An 18,071-nucleotide genomic window follows, 5' to 3' on the forward strand; every position below is an offset into this window, starting at 1 on the left:
AATTTCAGTAATCACAGGTGCCTCAGCACTGCACACTGATCATGGAGGCTCCTCCATAACCATCCTGCTGGGCTTCTATGGAGCCTGGAGATCTGTTTGGATCTCCCGGGTTTGGCTTCCTGTTGTTGGTTAAAAGCTCTGTGAGAACTGCCAGGTTCTTAAACCTGAACTTCCCCTGTTTATCCTTAGTTTTTTTCTCCTCTCTCTGCTGGGACTGCACTTGTGATCAATGTATCCGGTGCTGGAGCACTTCCTTAGCTCCATGTCCATTTTCCACAGGAGATTAGAGTCCCTTGATTATGATTTTAAAGGTTTCTTGTAAGACTGGAAGTCCTGAAAACATTAGAAAGCACAACACAAACCTCTTCCAGGTAACGTAATAGCAGATGAAACATGAAAATATTTAAAAGGCTTTGATCTTTTGCCCTTTCACATCTTTAGATGTGAAGTCATTAAAAGAGAAATAATTGAAGGAATTAATATAGGCTTAAATAATATTTCTGAAAACATTGGGCTCTCCTACAGCCAAATAAAGCTGGCCTTTATGCCAGAAGTTTAACCCAGCAGCCACCCCACACAACCCTCTGCCAGAGCAGGTGTGGTTCCAGAGCAGTGCCCTCAGCACACCTCTGGAAACCTGGGGGTTAGTAAACTTGCCTTTCTTATTAAATAGCGGGTTTTAGTCTTTCCTTCTGTTCCACCTTAATTGTGGTTCCTTCTGTAAAATCAGTTGCTCCTTTTGAAGACACCAAGTGACACTTGGATGCCCCAGGTTTTGGAGGTTTGTCTGGGCTGGTTTTATTCCCTTGAACAAAGCAGGGAAGTTGGGTTTTAGTCTTGCCCTCAATGTAACATTTCCCCATAACATTTTGGCATTGTTTTGAGCTTTCTGCTTTCAAACGTCCTCTCCAGAGCTGCAGGGTTATTTTGGGGATTTTTGTGATAACGTGATACTTCCCAAATTCCTGGTTCCAGAATGTGGAGCTGTGTTAGGAGCTCCTCTGTCACTCCAGTCCCTTAGGATCATCTTCTCTGCTGTCCCTGCCTTCCCTGTTGCTCCTGCTGTGTGTCATTAACCTACTTTTCATTAAGGCCATTAAGGAAACTGATCCCAGCCACCCCCTTAGTGGCACCTGTCCAGACTGCTGGCTTTATTTCTTTTTTTGGCCTCCTTCTCAGCATTCCCAGCTTTAGCCAGGGGCTCATCCAGCTTTGCCATTTCCCTACTGATTCCGCACAAGCCCCTGTTTTCTTCAGTTTAATAACTTGTTACATGGACAGACACCAGTTGCCTCTCTGTAATTCAAAATTGTAGGATTGTCATGGAAATAAGTTGGTGTGACTGTTCAGGCAAGACTTCACCAACTTGCCCTGCTTTTATCCCATTTTCCACTGGCTTCAGTTCCATCCAAACCTTCAGGCAAAGGGCAGGCACCACTTTAGCCCGGGAACAGTACACTGCAGGAGATCTTAAACTGCCTGAGGATCCATTTATTTATTGGTGGGTGAACAGCCAAATTTGGGGAGCATTTCCTGGTAGAATCAATCCTGCATACAGTCAGCATCAGTAGCCTGTCTCCTTAGGATTTGCAGATAAGAGATACTCTTCTTTCTCCCTGCCAGCTCCTTTATGGAGCCTGGTGTTGGAGGAGCCCAGGGATGCTTTATAGCTTCTGTCAAGATAACACATCCATGCTGTCATTCCAAAGAAATTTTCCATGACAGTTACTAATGCCTTGAGAAGCAGCTTTTAATATTCCCAGCCTTTGCCAGGAGTTATTCTGACTTAATGTGCAGTGTGTGAGAGGACGAGCTGTTCGGGGAGTAAATTGTGAGGGTCTGGAGTAAGCTGTGGGGTTGAGGGCTGGGATAATGTTCATGCAGGGACCAGGCAAGGGCAGCACTGGTGACACTGGAAGGAGCAGCTCCAGGACTAGTGTTTTCCTTGGGCAAATAACACAGATTTTTGTATTTTTTACTAATTTACTCTCTCAGGCAGAGTGGGCCAAACTCTGAGCAGAAGTAGGGAAAGACGCTGGTTGGATTCAGTTTTCTGGGATGTTCCTGCCCTGTTCCCAAATCCCTGCAAGGCAGCAATTTAATGTTTGATCACAGGAATCACTGAATTATCAGGTGTGTCAATGATTAGTAGAGACCACCTTGCTCAGGAGGAAAGCCCTGATTGGAGGGAGGCAAAATGGCAAATGAGTTAAAAGAAAACAAGTATTGGAGATTTGTCAAAAATAACCTTACAGCTAAAGCTGAGCCTGACCCAGGAGGAGAGAGAAGAGTGTTTGTACAGCCTTGAAAACATTTGGGGTGCAGGTACTGAGTATGTTGAGAACCTCTCAGGAGCCTCTGTGAGCTGGGGAGAAACCACAGCACTAAATCAGAACCAGATCTCAATTTTTAATGATCTTTTTTTGCTGAGCCTGCTCAGCAGCTGCCACAGCCCTGTGTACAGAGGGGAATAAAAGCTCAGACGAGGATTTAGATTTCTCTGCTTTCTGTGTCTACATCACTTTTAGGACCAGTCTGTCACACTGCTGACTGTGAGCAGTGTAAAAATCTCTGGTATGAGATTTGTGGGTTAGAAAAACAACATTTTTAGGTCTGGCAATGACATTTAAAGGTGGGAAAAGTGTGGTGATGATTTTTTTTTTTTTTTTTTCCTAAGCTGCATTCTGGAAAGACGAGAGGGTGAAAGCTGTGACAGAGCTATGAACTGCTGGGTTGTTTTGGGTTTTTTCCCTTTTTCTTTTTTATTTCCCAGAAGTGTAAAATAGGTTATTCTGATGAAATTAATTTAGCAGCTTTGCTGTAAAAAGGTCCCACCTTTCACATTGTGGTCTCTTTTAATGATGGTGTCAGGGGCTGCTTTTAAAAATGTGTGGAGCTTGTTGATATTTTTGGTTTTGTGCTTTTTTTTATTGTTTCTTTGCTGTTTTGGTTTTTGTTGGGTTTTTTTTAAGAATTTATTTCCTGCTTGAGGCTGAACTGGAAAAAGACATGTTTTGGGAGAAAACATCTCCTGAGGAGCTCCATGGGGAGTTGATTTGGGGTTCTGAGCTGATAACTCTGTTTGCAATCCTCTGTTTGTTTCATTCTTGTGTAATTTATGCCTGGCTCTGCTTTGAACATCAAAGTGCCTACATTGCTTTGGAATTAACAGAGAAATTCCCAAGTCAGGCGTGAGGGTCTTGGTTTCCTGGCAAACCTTGTTGGGATTCCTCTCCATCACCCCCATGCACCTGAGGAAGGAGAGCTCCATTTATAACCAGGAAACACCTGAAGGCAGGTCTCATCTCAAGAGTGATGTATGACATTTTTGGAGTTTCAGTATCCACCCAGAATGTGTCAAGTTTTCCTGAATTCCCTTGTGTGGAATCCTTGGACCTGGGTAGGGAAAACTGCTGGAGCTGTGTTTGTACCCACCCTGGCTCTGCATCAGCCTCAGGGCAGGAAACAGAAACACTAAGGGAGTTCAGAGCCCGGGAGTCACTGCATGGAACAACAGCCAGGCTCTGGGATGGATCAGGGGTATGGATGAGCTCATGGAGCACAAAACCCCCATCCAGGGTGGCCTGTGACCCAAGGGCTGAGCCTGTCAGGAGAGCTGGAAGTGTGCAGACACTGTAATTTGGACACCCTTTGGATTCAGGTGTCGCTGGGGTGTGCAGAGATCTGTAATCACACGCTCCGAGGCAGCTGAGCTTTGCATGGCATTTCTTATGGAGAATCCCAGGTGATCTCAGAGGCCTTGCATCCAGCACCTGCTGAACCTTTGGTCTGCTTGCTTTTAATTTCATTCCAAGTAAAAGTGAAATTATCTTTGGGGTTTTGACATGCTTTCTGCCCCGTGGGGACACGACCTTGTTCTCAGGCCGAAAGCTGGGCTGCCCAACCTGACTCTGGCCTGCCTTGGGTGTGTCTGGTGTAGCCAAGGTTGGACAGGTCAGGTCACCTGAGAACAGGGAGAAAGTTCAGGAAGGATCAGGTTCTCCTCCAAGGACTGTTGGAAAGCATTGCAGGTGGCACATCCCTTCCACTTCTTAACTGCTGAGTTTGTTGGGTTGAAGTGTTCTGGATCTGGATTCCTTCTCCCAGTGCCTGAGCAATTCCAGCAAACTTACACAGCAGCTTGTGTGGGAGGTGAAGATCCTTTCTGCTTGTATTCCTGAGGGAGGGTGGGGAGCACTGTGCTTGGGAGCTGGGAATTTTAATACCGTGGTGGGAGCCTCTCTTGAAGTGGAATTGGTTTCCTGAGAAGCTGTGGCTGCCCCATCCCTGGAAGTGTTCCAGGTCAGGTTGGGCATGGAGCAGCCTGGGACTGTGGAAGATGTCCCTGCCTGTGGCAGGGGGTGGAGTGAGATGGACATTCAGGTCCCTCCCAACACAAAGCATTTCAGGATCCTGTGATATTGGAATAAATGAATAATTAACTTACGGTTTGCTCCAAAGCTGCTGACATCCCCTGTGTCTCTCTGCAGCTTACTGGAGGTTTTGGCTGTGTGTCAGCGTGGTCTATGAGCTCTTCCTCATCTTCATCCTCTTCCAGGTAAGTGACTGACGCCACCAGTTCCTAAATGCCACTTCCATGTGGAGATCAACTCCTTTGTGGTGGTTTTTTTCCTGCTGACTATAGGAGATGCTCATTTTTGTGAGATGGAATCATTAGGCTGTTTAATGAGACTATGAGGCTGAGGGAAATGATAATACAAAAATATTTCACCTGCTCTGACCTCCAGTCAGCCTCAGCCCAGGGTAGACACCATTTTGAAGTGGTTTTGGATGAGCTGATGAGGCAGTTCATGTTTGAGAGCTGGTGTTTCACAGTCCAGTCTCTGCCCTGCTGGGCCATGTGTGACTCGGGGAGAATTCACCTGGTTTCACCTTTGGAAATACTTTTTACCTGGAGTGGCCTGTTCTTTGTAGATGTGGGGGTTTTGCAATTAACCAAAATTTCACACCCAGCTTTGTGTGGTGGCAGGAGCTGAGGAGGAGGTTTTTCATAGAAAGACGTGCCCTTGGTGCTTCCAAATTAAACAGTTTTTACCATGTTCTTTTTTGACCACATTTTATCATATCTTGTTCTTTAGTAAAGTGAGCACTTGCCCCTGACTTCTACAATTCTCAGAAGTTAAGATTAAATATTTTGAGAGAACGTACTCATCAGGCTACTCTGAAGTCATTTTGCATGAGAGAAGGATGAGAAATGCTTTTTTTAAAAAAAAAAAAAAGTTTTCCTTCTAAAGGCCATGTGAGCTTGAAGAAGTGGGGCTGGTCACCCTGGGTTTTTCCAGCCATCCTTAAGCATGATATTCCTGAGTAGTTGCAGTCAGACTGAGTAATTTTTATTGGTTGTACTGGTGAGCTTCTGAATTCCAAAAGCCTGGAATGGCTTTGCTTCCCTGTGGCAGCGTGTGGTGTCAGCAGAGATTTAGTGGTTAAGGAACTCCCTGCTATTGCTCAGCTCTTTACTAAAAATACATCTTTGCCTTGCCCAGGTTTAAATAAGGTTAAATTCTGCTGAATCTGCAGGTGGCTGAACTTCCTGACAGAAAATCTAAGCTTGCTCATGGCTGAAACTTGTCCCAGAGTTCATGTGACTTCAGCAGTTTATTCTATAATTTTATTATTTAATTACTCTGTTAATTGATTTTGGTTTTGTCCAGTTTTGCTGCCTGTCACAGATGTTCCAGGATCAAGCCTTGGCCACAACACTGAGTGATTCTGTTGGGAAATAATTGCTCAGCAAATGTGTGGCTGATTTAGTGGCAGAGGTGTTTACATTTTGGTCATTGTGATCATTTCTTTTTGCTGTTTGCATGGGACCTTACTGGAAATGGGTGTTGGGAAGGATGAGCTGTGGGAAAGATGGGGAGTACAGAGCAGTGGCTTGGGGTAAAGGGTTAAAGATCACTGATTTTTCATCTTTAAGATCATTCTGTAGCCACTTTTTCCCTTAATATTTAGGGTTAGAGGCTCCAAGTCAGGGGTGTGTGTGTGAGGTGCTTCAAGGCCTGGCTTTATTTCAAGAATTGTTCCGCAACAAATTTGAAAAAAGGTTGATTTGAAGATCAGTGTTGGCCTTAATTCTGTTTGTGCCTCCTGTGTGTGAATCCTTCAGGGGGATCCCGGGTTTCTGTGTTCCCTTGCAGACCGTGCAGGACGGGAGGCAGTTCATGAAGTACATTGACCCCCATTTAGGGGTTCCTCTGCCAGAGAGAGACTACGGGGGCAACTGCCTGATTTATGACCCTGGCAATGAAACTGATCCCTTCCACAACATCTGGGTAAGGAACAAACTCACTAATGAGGCTATTTTTGGGTAAAAAGCTGCTTAATTGAACGCTTCAAAGTGCAGTTGTGAGTCTGGCTGAGTGCTGAATCAGAGCACAGCCTGTGACTGACTCTTCAGCCTCTTTATTTCTCTTCTCTTGACCTTTCCTGTCCATCAGATGGGGGTGTGTCTCTCTGGATCCCAATTACCTGATTGCCCAGGGCTGAACTGTTCAACAGCTCTTCTTTCTCAGGTCATTGGTGTCAAATTTTCCCCTCAGAGTTTGGATTTCTTCGAGTGCTCAAGGAGCCTTCTCCTCAGTCACCCTGAGGCACAAAGCCCTAAAGCTGCATCACAGAATCTCAGAATGGTTTGGGTAGGAAATATAATGTAGCTCCACCCCTTGCCATGGGCAGGGACACCTTCCACTAGTGCAGGTTGCTCCAACAGCACTTTTCCAGAGTCCTAAAACCCATCAGGTTTCTCACTAGAAGAAGTTCCAGGGCAAAGGAATTATTTACAGCTCTCTGGTTGTATGGAGAGAGGAGCACCCGAATCCTTTGGGTGTGCCCTGTAAATCTTCAGTGCATCAAAAACTGGAATAACTGGGATCTTATAGAAGTAGAGGGAAAGGCCCAGGGACTGGCAGAGCTGGTAAGATTTAAGAAGCTCTGCTAAATTCCTTCCTGATGAAGGAATGGAATTATTCGTGTGTGGGGAAAAAGAGAAGTTCATTGCTGCGTTTTTCTTGGAGAGAAAAAAAAAAAAAAGGCTGTGACCTTCACTCTCTTCTTGGTTTATAGGACAAGCTGGATGGATTTGTTCCTGCTCACTTTTTTGGGTGGTACCTAAAGGTAAGAATGGCTCATTTCACCTTGGAGACTCTGTTCCCAAAGCCTCACTGCTGCTGGTTTTGTGGTGCTAGGCCTTGGTGATTTAAACCAGGCTGCTTATAGTACATGACAATACATCTCAATATGTGAAAAGCCTTTTCTCCCCTTTTTTTTCTGTCTCCTGCCCATGTTAGGCCATCTTGTTTCTTTCCAGAGCTTTGTTACATCAACAGGCTCCTTCCTTCCTCCACAGGGATTCATCCTGAGGTCAGATCAATAAAGAACTTAATTCCTGTAGCAACAGAAATGCTGGAACAACCTTTGGAAGTGTAGTGTGGGGCTGGCAGTGACAGTGATATCCCCAAACACAGATGTTGCTGCTGTTTTCCTAGTGGCATCAGATCAGGATTTTAAATGATTTAATGGGCAGTGATTTAATTCTTGTTACTTTTTAGTCAGTATCAACCAACTGTGGATGGAATTCCAGCTGTGCCTGTCTCTGGCAGAGTATTCAACAGTGTTTTGCTGATTACTTTGGTCTAAATATTAACTTTTTTAACCCAAGCAGACTGACTAACTCAGGAGATTTTGCCCCCTGCAGACCTTGTTTAGGTTTGTTATTTAGGTAACAAACTGACAGAGCTGAGCTGTTTAAAAGACAAACTGGAACTGTTGGTTTGTATTTTCATTTAAAAGTGTAGATGTTCTGTGAATGGTTTGGGGGATCCCTCAAAACCAGAAGTGAATTTGCTTGGTGTGGGGAGGCCTGGACCTCAGCTTGTTCTGTTAAGGAACTGAATTCTAAATTTGGGAAACTTGAATCCTTTTCTTCCAAGGGAATTACATTAGAAACTGGGCTGCCCAGCTGGAAGGAGACTGGCTGCTGGATTTCCTCTGGACCATAGCATATTTTTCTCTTAAATATGTTAAATATTAACCTATTTCTCTATTAAAAGCTGGAGGTTGAGTGTGTTGTCTCAATAAATAGAGATGGGCTTGTGTTTGAATTTTTTTCCCCAAATCTCAAAGCACCAGGATGGCAATATTGAGAATGAATGGGCCTCATTCATCAGAAATTACTGTGGCTTTGGAGTCGTTTAGAGCCCATAAAAGGCTCTGAAAAATCTTTTCTGAGCACTGTTAGAACGATGCTGCCTGTGGTGGTTGAGCACCCAGTTATTCCATGCATTTAACTCCTTTCCCTCCTGCTGAATCCCGTTTTACCAGAATTTTACTAGAATTTTCCATGAATTTTCCCAGAAAATAATGGCTGGGGTGGAGGAGATTTTCCCCAGTGTCATTCTTGTCTCTTGTGCTGGTAATGTTGATAAGTTGAGAGGCCTGTGAGCATTTGGACCATCACATCATGAAAATAAAATTGTCCTGAGTTTCCTGATCCTTTTCTGGTTACTGGAGACAAGATCTACAACTGTAGATGATTTTTAGCAGTTGTTTAAAGGACTTTTTTCTCCCTTTTCAGACTCTGATGATTCGGGACTGGTGGATGTGCATGATCATCAGTGTCATGTTTGAGTTCCTGGAGTACAGCCTGGAGCACCAGCTCCCAAACTTCAGTGAATGCTGGTGGGATCACGTACGTACTGCAGGGATCAGGGTTTATTTGGGAATACAAATTTTACAGGGAGAGCTAGGAAGTGATGAGAGCTGAATTGTATCACTTTGAAACACACTTATCACTGTTTCTGTAATTTTGTGTGTTACAAACACTTGGAGATGGTTGAGTATTTGCTGGGGTTCCTTGCACACCAGAGGGAGAATCTAAAGCTATATCTGAACATTTTCAAATATCTGCTGATCGTGCAAAGCAATAAAGTCTTGAAATTTAGAGAAAGGAAAACTTGGAGCTTAAAGGGGCACCCTTTTAAAGTTGTGTTTTATTTTCCTATGAGGTGTAAGTTGATGCCAGAGTGATCAGAATTCCCTGCAGTCAGGGCACACAGCTCTGGATCTGTGTTTGGATGGATTTTGGGAAAGACCCAAGTTTGGAATGATTTGCTCCATGGTTGTGTTTCCAAAAGTCAGTGCATTGTCAGAGACATCAAGCCAAGCTATTTAGTCTTCAGAAAACCTGTGGAATTAACACTCTGTCCCACTCCTTGGAATGAAGAGGTCTGCCTGTAGTGATTCCCTTTCCCAAGCTCTAGTGTTCCTTCCCCAGCATCATTCCTGTGTTTCTCCTTCCAGTGGATAATGGATGTGATCTTATGTAACGGATTAGGAATTTACTGTGGGATGAAGACCCTGTCCTGGCTTTCCTTGAAAACCTACAAGTGGCAAGGACTCTGGAACATTCCAACCTACAAGTAAGTTGGGGAGGAGGGGAACTCCACAGGCACAGCACAAAGGTTGAGACCCTGTTCAAGAGCTCGACTGTTCTGTTTGGGTTAATATGGACTAAAAAATTCCTGGGTGTTCAGGTGACTCCAGGATCCAGTGACTTATTGCTGCAGGGAGCTTTGTTGGAGAGTTTTATTCACCTTATGAATGGGATTGTTGGAAATAGACCTGTGTGTCCCAAACGTTGCCTGGTGGCTGGGAGTGAGGGCATCCTGTGGAAGTGAGCTTGTTTGATGAAGTTATTTAAGGAGTTGCAGGAATCCAAGCTGGCATCAATACTCCCTCCCATTCACAGCAAGGATCTGTTTGGTCTTTTTGCATTCCCTAGTAACCAGAACTTCACAGGAACTGGGACAGTGGGAATTAAAATTTAATAAATCCGTTGTAGTCATGTACCAGTAATGACCCATCGTGCTCTGTAGTGCCTTTGCTGAGCAGAGCAGAACTGCTTAAAACAGCGGGTGTAGTCTATGAAAGCTTAAATTGATAATTAAAATAACAAGCTCAGAGCTAATCTCATTAAGTTGTGATTTTAATGGAGTAAACGGAGGCATTTTGCATATCTGAACTGGTGTCTCAAATGGAAACGCTGGCAGATGCCTCTGGCCTGCCTTTCCCCCAAGCTGCAGTGGTTATTTTTGTTTTTTCCAGAGGCAAGATGAAGAGGATCGTGTTCCAGTTCACCCCGTACAGCTGGGTGAAGTTCGAGTGGAAGCCGGCCTCCAGCCTGCGCAGGTGGCTCGCCGTCTGTGGCATCATCTTCGTGGTGAGGACACCTCTCTGGCCCTTCTGTCCCCTGCTTCCAGGTTCTGTAACTCAGGCTGCAGCTCTGGGGATGTTCCTGAAGCTGAGGCCAGGAGGGATCCCTTCCCAATCTTGCAGAACAGGGGGCTGTGGCCACGTCTCTGGGGCGGGTGACAGATGCACTGCAGAAAGGGTTGCCCTTGCTTGCTGACCACTGTTACTAGCAGTGGGAGCAATACAAACTGGGATCTTCGGGTTTTCAGCAAGTTGCTGCTTCCCAAAGCACTGGCTGTGGATGAAAGTAGCTCAAATCCCTCAGTTTTATGCAGGTATAGGTCACATTACAGCTGGAAAGGCTGTATCCAAGGCCTCGGGCTCCTCTGAGCTTTCTCCTGAATCACAGATCTGCTTCAATCATTCAATTCTCCTAGATTTTTTTTTTTCCCCTACATTTTGCTGCACACACAGCATCTGAGTGGGTGGAATTGTTTTATGCTGGGAATGCTGCATCTGAAATTCATACCTGTGCCTGTGAAACTGAACTTGTTGCCCACGTGACACTGGTAGGGAGGGTAAACTGGGCAGTTTAAATGCTTTGTTCCCACTTCTGCCCCTTTTCCAGCCAGGGGACTTTGGCCTTTGTGCCATCCATGGGATGTCACTTGGCTCTGCTCTGAGCAACTCAAACTTATCTCGACCCAGCAGCTGTGAAATTTAACTAAATCCATCCCCCGTGACACTTGTGGTGATCGAGAGGCACTGGGCATGAACCAGGTTCAGTGGCACGGGACAGAACTCTGTGTTTTGCCAGAACAAGCTCCTAGCACCTGATTGCCGCTGCAGGACACATTGGCCAAGCTCACGTGGCACACCAGGCCTGCTCTGTGGGAGCACTAAGAGAGTATAAATAAAATAGATGTTTCCCCATAAGACTGCTGGTTGCAACCTTGAAGAAATTGGGGTTTAGGTGCTGCTGCAACAGAGATCCCAGCAAATTTATACTGGATTGTGGGATTATTTTTCTTTTAGCACATCCCAGCTTCAGCTGACAGTTTGTAAATAGCTTCAGGTTCTGGCTCACTGCTTGGGCTTCAGCAGTGCTTAATGCCCTTTGTTATCACCTCTTTTGAAGTGACAGTCTGATGTGTCTCTGCTCTCTTAAGCACATTGCCAGGGCAGCTGCTCGAGAGAACATTTTGCTCTTAATTTATAATCAACGTTCCCAAGTTGGCTTTGAGGGTGAGTTTGCATAACTGGGAAAAAACAACCAAGCCTAGCCCTCCAGGATGTGCAGCTCGTGCCTCTTGTTATGGTGGGGCTCCCTCAGCTGGGTTTTAAAGGGAAAGGAAAAACTCAGCTTTTTGGATTTGTCCCCAGTGTTTGTGCAGGTACTTTGGGCTCTTGGTTTGAAGTTCAAAAACTTGCTTGAAATTTGAGGGTGCTACTTATCCAGCTTTTTGTTATGATTTTTAGTGCCTCTTCCAAGGTAGACGAAATGTTTAAAAACCCAATTGGTTTCAGGTTGGCGCTGTTGCTTCACTCAGTGGTACTGAGCAGGGCTGAGAAATGTGCAGGGGGAGCCATTCAGAGAGAGGGGGGCATTCCAGGCATCGTCCAGTAGTATTTTCCAAATGTAATTCCAGTGTCCCTTCTCCCAGTTTTTATTGGCAGAACTGAACACGTTTTACCTGAAGTTTGTGCTGTGGATGCCCCCCGAACACTACTTGGTGCTGCTACGCCTAGTGTTTTTTGTCAACGTGGGAGGAGTGGCCATGAGGGAGATCTACGACTTCATGGATGACCCGTAAGCCCCACCTCTCTGTACTTCCCATGTCGAGCTCCACGTGCTTTGTTCTGAACTTGCTCCAGCTTGCTGGCATCCATCTCGGGCACCAGTTCAGCTTGTCAGGGACAAAAAAGGCCTAATCCCAAAGCATCCGCTTCGCGTTCCTTTGTTTGGAGGTACCACTCTCACTCCCCTGGTCAGAGAGCAGCTGTTGTTAAGAGCATTGTGTATGCACTGTGTTAACCTCAGTGTCTGGTAAATGATCTCTCTGTGGAGAAGGGAATGTGCAAATGAGCTGGAGTGCCCCTGGCTCGTGGGCAGAGGAGCGCTGCGCTCTGATTCCAGACCGAGAGCCAGGAACTGCAGTCCTTGGATGTGCCCTCTGGGGACATCGGGGCCCAGAGTAAAAAAATGTGATTCTTTTAGGCACTTCTTTCCTTGAGCTGTTTTCCCCCTGGCCCTCTGGAGCTCTCCTGGCATCCTCTTGCAGGTCAGAGGCCCTCGTTAGCAGGATGGGCTGTAGGTGAGGCACCACACACAGCAGTGCATGTACTTGAGACTGTTCCCACCTCAGCATCATATTTGTCCTTGCTGCTTTTGTTTCTGCAGACCATGTGAGAACTGAGAAAGCTTTTTTTCTCAAAATCACCTTTTCTTTTAATATCACAACCTGCCTGAGCCCACATCCTCAGCCTAAGGCACCTCCTGGTTTCCAGGGGTGTTCATTGTGTGTCGCTGACCAACACAAAAAAGTGTCTGTGTTCAGAATTTAGGGTTCCAACATGATCTGAAGATCAGTTTCCCTTGCAAGGCTTTGACTCCTAGAACGGGGAAGAAGGGCCAGCCCACATTGCTTAGTCGGAATTCAGGACATTCCACAGGGGCAGGATGCCCTGCCCTTGGTGTTGGACCTACTGGTTTGGGACGTGCCTCCAACTCACAGGTAAGAAGAGTCTTTGCCTTGCTGCTGGCTCCTCTCCTTAGCACCATTCATCTTCTTGTGTTGGGGTTGGAAAAGCTCCTTTGCCCTCTCAACCACATGGCATAACACTAGAGTTTGGGAGAACCATCCCTCGCCAGTTCCTCATCCCTGGTTCCGATTTTCGTTCTTTCCGCAAGCCGGAGCAGCTCATCCCGAGCTGCACATCCCTGTCATTGCCACCACCTCCTGCTGTGCTCCCTGCTGAGGGAGGTGACTGTCGCCACATCCTGGGGTTCCTGGCTCTGCTTGATGCCCCCCAGAGCTGACATCAGGCTGCTCCTGCAGAAGGGCAGAGCTGAGCACCCACTCTTACCTGGCACCTTCTCTGTGGAGGGTTCTGTAATTCCTTCCTGCATTCCAGGCCATCCAGGCAGAGAGGATCTGCCCTCATTTACCAGCTTCACTTGCGCATCATTTCAAGCCAAGGATTCTTCAGGATTCTTTCCATGGTGTTGTAGGGAAGAGCAGGGGAAACATGATTTGCTCCATGGTTGCATTTACAAGTCAGTGCATTATTCCTGCTGGGAAGAGCAGGCTGTACCAGAGGCTCCCAGTTTACATCACATGGGAAACCTTGCTGACCTTTTCATTTTGGAAACTCTTAATGCTCAAAGATAGGAATATTCCATTGCCCTTCCTTGACAAAAATGTGGCTCACTGCCTTGTCTGGTAGTGATGGGATTGTCTGGGATGAACTGATGAGGACTCTTCAGCCAGCCCTGCAATGTTGGGTCTAGAAAGCAGCGAAATTCCAATGCGAAGAATTCTTTTTCCCATTCAGCATTCTGAGTATCTGCAGGCAGTTCTGAGGCTTTGCTTGCAGGATCTTGAGCTGAACATGGTGACAATGTAGTGCCTCAAATTCCAATAGCCCCAAAAGAGAGGTGAAGCTTTCTCCAGCCCTCACACACCACATGCTGCCTCTGAGTTCCCAAGGACTGGATGTATGAAATATTCCTGACCAGGAGTGTCTTGATGCCTTTGTGGCATCTGACCTAGTCACTCACACATTCCTGATTGGAGTCTTCCTGTCACCTCCAAGGAGTCTGCATCAAGGCCATGAATTTTTATCTGCTCCGTCACAAGAAAAATCTCTTGCATCTTGACTGAATATTAGGGCAGGAAACCATCTCTCTTCCTCGGCAGCCTTAGAGGCTGCCCAGCTCTTGTGTTGGGGTTGTCTTTGATTCTGTTGTCAGGGGAAGGATGGCAGAGGAGGAAGCAGCCCAGCAGAGCAGAAAGTGCCCTCATCATCCCAGCAAATGGAATTCCCTGTGAGAGATCTGCTGCTTCCTTTCATCTCTCTGCCTGTGGGTTAGGTCTCTGCCCATTTAATCTGTCACCACCTGGAGCATTTTCTGCAGCCCTTTCATCCGAGCTGATCCAGGCAGGATACCTTTTAAGAAGGAATGCAGTCATCCCCTCTGCATCAGCAATCACCTACACTTGATTTATTCCATATTTTTTCCCAGTGTATTTGGATGGTTTGGTCTAGCTCAAACTACACGTTGGTGTCAAATAATGGCTCTGGGACTTGTGTGTGAGAAGCTCCTGTTTGGAACCATACCCTGAACATCAGCTGGTCTCAGGCTCATCAGAGAATCATTTCATGTGGATTTACCTGGGAATGGGGACACTCCCCTGCATTGTCTGGTGAAGTTTAACTTTTCTTGCTTTTAGAGCCTCTGAGAGGAAACTGAAGTAACTCCAAAGGGAAGGTGTCATCCTGCAGAGCCTTAGTGCATGTCTGATCTGAACTAGACTCAGAGGGCTGTGCAAAGCTGAATGAAATCACTGCCCCAGCTGTCTTTTTGTGCAGATTTCTCCACATCCCTAATTTTACAGTGATGAAATGTTTTTGTCTGTGTTTCTCCTGCAGGAAGTTCCACAAGAAGCTGGGCCAGCAGGCCTGGCTGGTTGCTGCTATTACTGCCACGGAGTTCCTGATCGTTGTCAAGTACGATCCCTACACACTCACCCTCTCCCTGCCCTTCTACATCACCCAGTGCTGGATCCTGGGGATTATCCTGGTGCTCACCTGGACAGCCTGGCGCTTCTTCATTCGGTGAGTGGGGCTGCACTTGGAGCCAGCCAGGGTTTTAGGGGGATTTGTTCAACTCCCATCCTCAAATGTGATCCCTGGGAGTGCCTGGGGAGAGAGCGCAGCTCTCCTAGTGGGGGGTGCAAGTTCTGAAATAAACAGGGAGTTCTCTGGGCCTGATCCTGTTAGTTTCCTGTCAGGATCATGGAAAGCAGCTGCGCAGGGCCTAAGGAATTAACAGCCTTCCAGTATTGGAAGGGACACACAAGGAAGCTGGAGAGGGACTCTGCATATCAGAGACTGGAGGGACAGGACAAGGGGGAATGGCTCCACACTGACAGAGAGGAGGGTTAGATGTGGTATGGGGAGAAATGAGGGTGCTGAGGCCCTGGCACAGGTTGCCCAGAGAAGCTGTGGCTGCCCCATCCCTGGAAGTGTCAAAGGCCAGGTTGGGTGGAGTAACCTGGGGTAGTGGAACGTGTCCCTGGCCACGGCAGAGGGTGGAATGGGATGGGCTTTAGGATCTCTCTCAACCCACACCATCCCACAATTGTTTGAAGTGCCGTGCTGTGTGGAGGGGGCAGCAGTGGCTGCTCCTGCAGGATTGGCTGTTGTGCTCTGGCAGAGGTGGGAAGAGCAAGGCCACCAGTCAAAACACAAACTGCCAGTGAATCAGTGCCATCAGCAACTGTAGAAATGCCCAGCCAGAGGCTCCAGTGAGATGTTATCCCCAGGAAGCTCCATGCAGAGAGGTTCCCTTGCCGTTCTTCCTGCAGGCTGGAATTGTGTGCTGTGTGTGTTGCAGGGACATCACCCTGCGGTACAAGGAGATCCGGCGGCAGAAGCAGGAGCACAGGCACGAGAAGGACAAGTGCCTGAGCAACGGGGATGGACACTCAGCCCTGCTGGATGAGCCCAACGCGAGCAAACTCCGGGAGAGGAAGCTCTGAGCGCGGACACGGGGCTGACAGGAACTCGTGGTGCCCGAGAGGGCCTGGTGCACAGTCCCACCCTTATCCTACCTAACTCCTAATTGTCATTGTTAGCGTTCCAGCGTGTGGGAATCCTCTCGGGGGAGGATGACACTGACACAGCCCCCCTCTCCCCTCGTGTCACCGGGGGAGGAAGTCTGTGTGGAGGGAGGTCAGTGCTGACCCCACATACAGGGCGGGGCCTTTACCGGCTGCTGTGTGTCTTCCTCGGAACCAGGTGTGGAGACAGGGGGCTCAGAGCATGGCACACAGGGATCTGCTGCTCCATTCCCAGGAAACTGGGAGCTCCGCGGGGCGTTTGGGCATTAGGAACACTTGTTTTGGAGTGTACAGAGACCAGGCACGGGAAATGAATTCTGTTCTGCTGGAACTACCTGGAGCTGTGGAGGAGGATTGGGTGTTGTGTTCAGCAAGGTGACTGCGGGTACACGGGGACATGTGGCCAAGCTGCGTTCCTTGCACAGGATGTACCACACTACACTGCTGTTCCTGCCCTCCCGCAGGGCATCCCACTGACTTCCAACATCCTGGAGCGGCCTGCGCCACGTGGGTGCTGTGTCCCAGCTCTGGGGAGACAGACAACTTCTCCTTAGCTCTTATTTTTAATTTCTCTTTTAGTCTTGGTCATCTCTTAAATGTAAGGGAAGGTGAAGTGAGAAAGGTCAACCTGCCTTTGCTCTGCGGAGTAAAATGTGTCACAAGCAGAAACTGGGAGTGTCCCATCAGTCTGGAGTTCTTTGCTTTATCCTCAGCTGGGGTTGTGTCCTCACCACAGAGGCTTTGCTCTGGGGTCTCACAGGGCTCTGCCACTCTGCCCTGTTCCTTCCTGGATAGCTCCAGAGTAAGGGGTTCCTGGGAAATCTGATGCCTGAAGTCACTGTCCCCATCCCTGTCTGCACTGCCAGCAGCAGGCCCAGGCCAGGCACATCCCTGGCACAGTGCAGCCAGGGAGCATCCTGAGCTGGGCAGTGTTTCTGCTGGTGACTCAGCATCCTGGGAAGGGAATTAGAAGCCTGGGCTGCTTTGTTTCCCCAGGTTATTATTCCAAAATGTGAGAGCTCCACTAATGCACACACATGGATTCTGTACCCTCTGCTCTGAGCCCTCGTGTGTGTCCCGGGCACTGACGTCACCCTGTCACTGCTTAATCCAATCTGCCTGTTTTTCAGGGAAGTGTTTATCCAGAACAAAATGTCGTAAGCACCACAGTACAATCTCAAGTGCGCAACCCCAAACTTTTGAAGTGGCAGGAGCTTGCAGAGCTGCTGCCCAGCACACATCTGGGTTTTTCATCCGGTTTGGTCTTGTATGGGAATGACAGCCAACATCCCCAGCTTTAGTGTCTCAAATACTTTCCGTCTATAAAAAGTGGGCAATGGGCAGTCTGGAAGCTGGGAATCTCCAGTTGGGGAGGTGGCCAGGTGACCTGGGGGGACTTGTCACTGCATTCTCTTCCCACCAAAGGGCCACCTACCTGCAATGACACCTGTTGAGGAATATTCAGAAAGATCCTGGAGCTTTGACCTCATACATGAACCACTGACTGTCTGCATCCAAGGGATCCCAGGGATAGTCTGGATCCTGTCCATGTGGTTCTGTGTGCTGTGCTAGTTTGTTCTTTGGGACAATGAGTGTCTGTGGATCCTCTTGACACCTCACACACAGAGCCAGGGGGCTCAGTGGGCTTGGGCTGTCCCCTCCAGCACACAGGATGGGTGGGTGGATATACTGGGTCTTGAGGTAAGGAATGTGTCCAAGTTTTCAGGGAAAAAGGTGGGCTCTGGTCATTGCAAACTTGCCTGGATTTAGGAATACTTTTGTGATCATCTCAGAGCAGTGCTCAAAGCAGCCTCATAGGGAATGAGATGGAAAGAAGCCAAGAGTCCTCATGGGAATAGCATTTGGTGTGGCCTAAAATGGGGCCCTCCCTGTGGAGAGGGCAGAGGTGGCCGGCTCCTGCTTCCACACACAGGAATGTCCAGCTCACCTGGAACAGGTCTCCCACCTGTGGTCACACTGATTCCATGGAGAGCTTGGCCAAAGGTAAGTGTT

At 47.6% G+C, this 18,071-nt stretch overlaps 1 protein-coding gene across 2 annotated transcripts in view; it reads left to right on the plus strand.

Annotated features, from left to right (window-relative positions):
* The window catches only part of PTDSS2 (phosphatidylserine synthase 2), a 29,817-nt gene extending 13,081 nt beyond the window's left edge, over positions 1-16,736 (plus strand). For both annotated transcript variants that reach the window (XM_083864485.1, XM_083864486.1), the window contains exons 4-12: positions 4,491-4,558; positions 6,162-6,296; positions 7,087-7,137; positions 8,597-8,710; positions 9,322-9,440; positions 10,126-10,240; positions 11,877-12,022; positions 14,866-15,051; positions 15,833-16,736. In XM_083864485.1, the coding sequence (XP_083720611.1) occupies positions 4,491-4,558; positions 6,162-6,296; positions 7,087-7,137; positions 8,597-8,710; positions 9,322-9,440; positions 10,126-10,240; positions 11,877-12,022; positions 14,866-15,051; positions 15,833-15,977 (1,079 nt within the window). In that variant the 3' untranslated portion in view covers positions 15,978-16,736. The remainder of the gene's footprint in view (positions 1-4,490; positions 4,559-6,161; positions 6,297-7,086; positions 7,138-8,596; positions 8,711-9,321; positions 9,441-10,125; positions 10,241-11,876; positions 12,023-14,865; positions 15,052-15,832) is intronic.
* The last annotated feature ends 1,335 nt before the right edge of the window (positions 16,737-18,071 follow it).

Source organism: Zosterops lateralis, assembly GCF_965231275.1.
Source record: "Zosterops lateralis genome assembly, chromosome: 6".
NCBI lineage: Eukaryota > Metazoa > Chordata > Aves > Passeriformes > Zosteropidae > Zosterops > Zosterops lateralis.